At 58.9% G+C, this 2,504-nt stretch overlaps 2 protein-coding genes across 2 annotated transcripts; both read left to right on the top strand.

The window, feature by feature from the left end:
* Positions 1 to 443: 443 nt before the first annotated feature.
* Positions 444 to 1,397, top strand: POSPLADRAFT_1104822 (hypothetical protein; the record flags this gene model as incomplete). Its single annotated transcript, XM_024483266.1, has 5 exons — positions 444 to 498; positions 556 to 559; positions 611 to 643; positions 780 to 802; positions 1,009 to 1,397. Coding segments are annotated over 5 exons (504 nt in total), but the record flags the coding sequence as incomplete, so codon positions are not given.
* A 336-nt stretch (positions 1,398 to 1,733) lies between these two features.
* POSPLADRAFT_1162900 (hypothetical protein) lies at positions 1,734 to 2,491 on the top strand (the record flags this gene model as incomplete). The annotated part of the gene is made up of 2 exons (XM_024487756.1): positions 1,734 to 2,306; positions 2,339 to 2,491. The coding sequence occupies 2 exons, from the start codon at positions 1,734 to 1,736 to the stop codon at positions 2,489 to 2,491; spliced, it is 726 nt and encodes a 241-aa protein (XP_024332614.1).
* Positions 2,492 to 2,504: the final 13 nt, after the last annotated feature.

Here is a 2,504-nt window from a genome sequence, read left to right as displayed (position 1 = left end):
TAGCCGACGTAGTCAACTTTGGGAACGTCCCACTCGCACTTCTCAGGCTTCAGGAACAGATCGTTGTCCTGAAGGCGACGCAGAACCTCGTGTGTGACCTTTTCATGCTCCTCTTTGTTGGTGGAGAAGATGAGTATGTCATCCAGGTACACAAGGATCTTGCCGCCGACGATGAGATCGTGGAAGATCTCGTTCATCATGGCCTGGAAGGTCGCGGGGGAATTAGTGAGGCCAAAGAACATCACCAGGGTGTCACGAGTTGGTACGGCGCCTAGCCGTTTTTAATTTTTCCTTTTCGCGGGCTCGAACCCGCGACCTCTGTACTACCTGCCTGATATGGACGCGTCACTATCTACTGTACGATTAGATTAGATGGGGCGGCAACGCACGGCACAGCTCGGGCCCCGCTGACACAGCCGCTCTGACTCACCGGCCCCCGGGGCCGCGTCGGCATGCTGCACACAGACCAACGTGCACAGCCTGCCCTAATCTCCCCCTGTATATAAACCTGCCTCTGCTGCCCTAGGGACCTCAGTTTCGACCTCTTGTCCCTAGGTCAGTAAGCCCCTGTACTTACCTACTTATTCAATACTAACTTACTTGTCCCTAGCCTTAGGTTCGAGCCTAGCTCACCATCGCTTCGGTAAGAACCAGTCGAACGCCCCCAGCTTTTAGGTTTTCTCCTGTCGCTCGACCCCAAGTCGCGACATTAGGTCAAAACTCCCCATAGCTGCCGGCGTTCCCTCGGGACTCCCACTACTCACATTCACCTCCTATAGGTTGGGTGGTGCGCACCCTTACTGTACCCTACAATACCTAGATAGCGTACTATACATCGCCACCACTTAGGGAATGAACTCTTCAGTACCTGCACTTCAGTGGGCGGTACTTGTCCTCACGGACGCGTGGCTTAGGTTCCTGCTGCATACTAGCCAAAAGCAGTACTGGGCCCCACGTGAACTGCGAACCCTAGTGTTACCTCGGGCGCCGTAGGTGTAAGCTAGCTAGCACGGCCTTTCATAGCACGCGCACCTCCCCTTCCTCCCCCCATCAACGTGGCTGACGAATTCTTCGACTGCTCTCGACTTGAGCACGCCTTCGACACCCAGGAGCAGGTCGACGTCTCTCGTGACGACCCAAACAGCAGCGGAGACAGAGCTCCTTTCTTCATCTGTAATCGGCAACCGTGCCCTAATCGCACTCCACGGTCCATCACTGTTGACGAAGGACACTTCGTACCAATCCGACGGGTCCAACACCCCAGCGGCCCTGCACTCCGGTACGCTGGCACCTCGAGATCTACATCTCACCACGTCACTCCCGTCCCATCCCGACCTGCCTCGCCAGGCACCCGCATCCCCCAACCTGTCGCCAGTACAGGTCAAGCGCGAGGAGATCCCCATCTCCCTCGAGGAACTGAGGCAGTCGCACAGCCTACAGCGACCCCTCAAGCGATCCCCCAGTCCCCCCTGGGGCCGCGGTTGGAAAGGCCTCCCAAGACCGAGCCCCGCGACACTCCGCCGCATTCTTGGGCCAGCTCGTCGTTAGCGGTCACCGCCTCGACTTCAGTCCCTGTCCTACGTCACCCCGCCTCCGGGCTTCCTCAACCGGCTTCACCGCCGTCGCCGCCGCGAGGCCGCTCAAGCACTCGTTCCTCGAGAAGTCCGCCCGGCGGACAGTCACAACAGTCGCCTTCGTCCGCGGGCAGTCCTTCGTCCCCCTCGTCGCCGATAATGTCCTCTCCCGCTGCTGTCCCTGATAAGGAGACGTTGAAGCTCCTCCTCCCGCTCCGATACGATGGGAAGTCGGTGATCGAATGCAACCGCTTCATCTCGCAGTTGCTCATCTACTGGACGATCAACACGGCCCTCTCTTTCCTCGAGCTGAAGATCCAGGTTGCCCTCAGTCTCCTCGATGGTGACGCGCGAGCTTGGGCCACCCCCATCTTCTCCCAGCTTGCCTCTGTCCAAATCGGGATCCAGGGAGCGACAACCCCCTTCGTCGATGAAAAAGCCTTCCTTCAGGCATTCAAGGCCCGTTTTGGCAATCTCGACGACGCCGCTGCAGCACAGGTGGAGCTTACCAAGCTCTGCTCCGACAAAACCATGCGCGAGAAGCGCACCGCCGCAGAATTCTCTGCACTGTTCAAGGGTCCGGCGGACCGTTCCGGGTATGGGAACCTGGAACTACGCGACAAGTACCTGAGCGGCATCCCTTCCCGCGTCTATCGCAAACTCGAACTCGAAACCTTCGCCACGTGGCAAGCCGCTGACAAGCGCGCCACCGAGGTCGAGCAAATCCTCGACGTTAGCCGGGCTCGTCGGCCCGAGCTAAACAGCTTCTTCTCGGCACGGGGTCAAGGACGCGGAGGGGCACGTGGTGGTGCACCCTCGTCACACGCAGCTTCGGCCAGCATCAATACGGCCGTCGGAAAAGGAAACTTCCCCGGCACATGCTTCGGCTGTGGGAAGCAAGGATACCGACGATTTGAGTGCCCCAACTGT

Source organism: Postia placenta (assembly GCF_002117355.1).
Source record: "Postia placenta MAD-698-R-SB12 unplaced genomic scaffold POSPLAscaffold_309, whole genome shotgun sequence".
NCBI classification, from domain to species: domain Eukaryota; kingdom Fungi; phylum Basidiomycota; class Agaricomycetes; order Polyporales; family Adustoporiaceae; genus Rhodonia; species Rhodonia placenta.
This window is presented reverse-complemented; position numbering and strand designations above follow the sequence as displayed.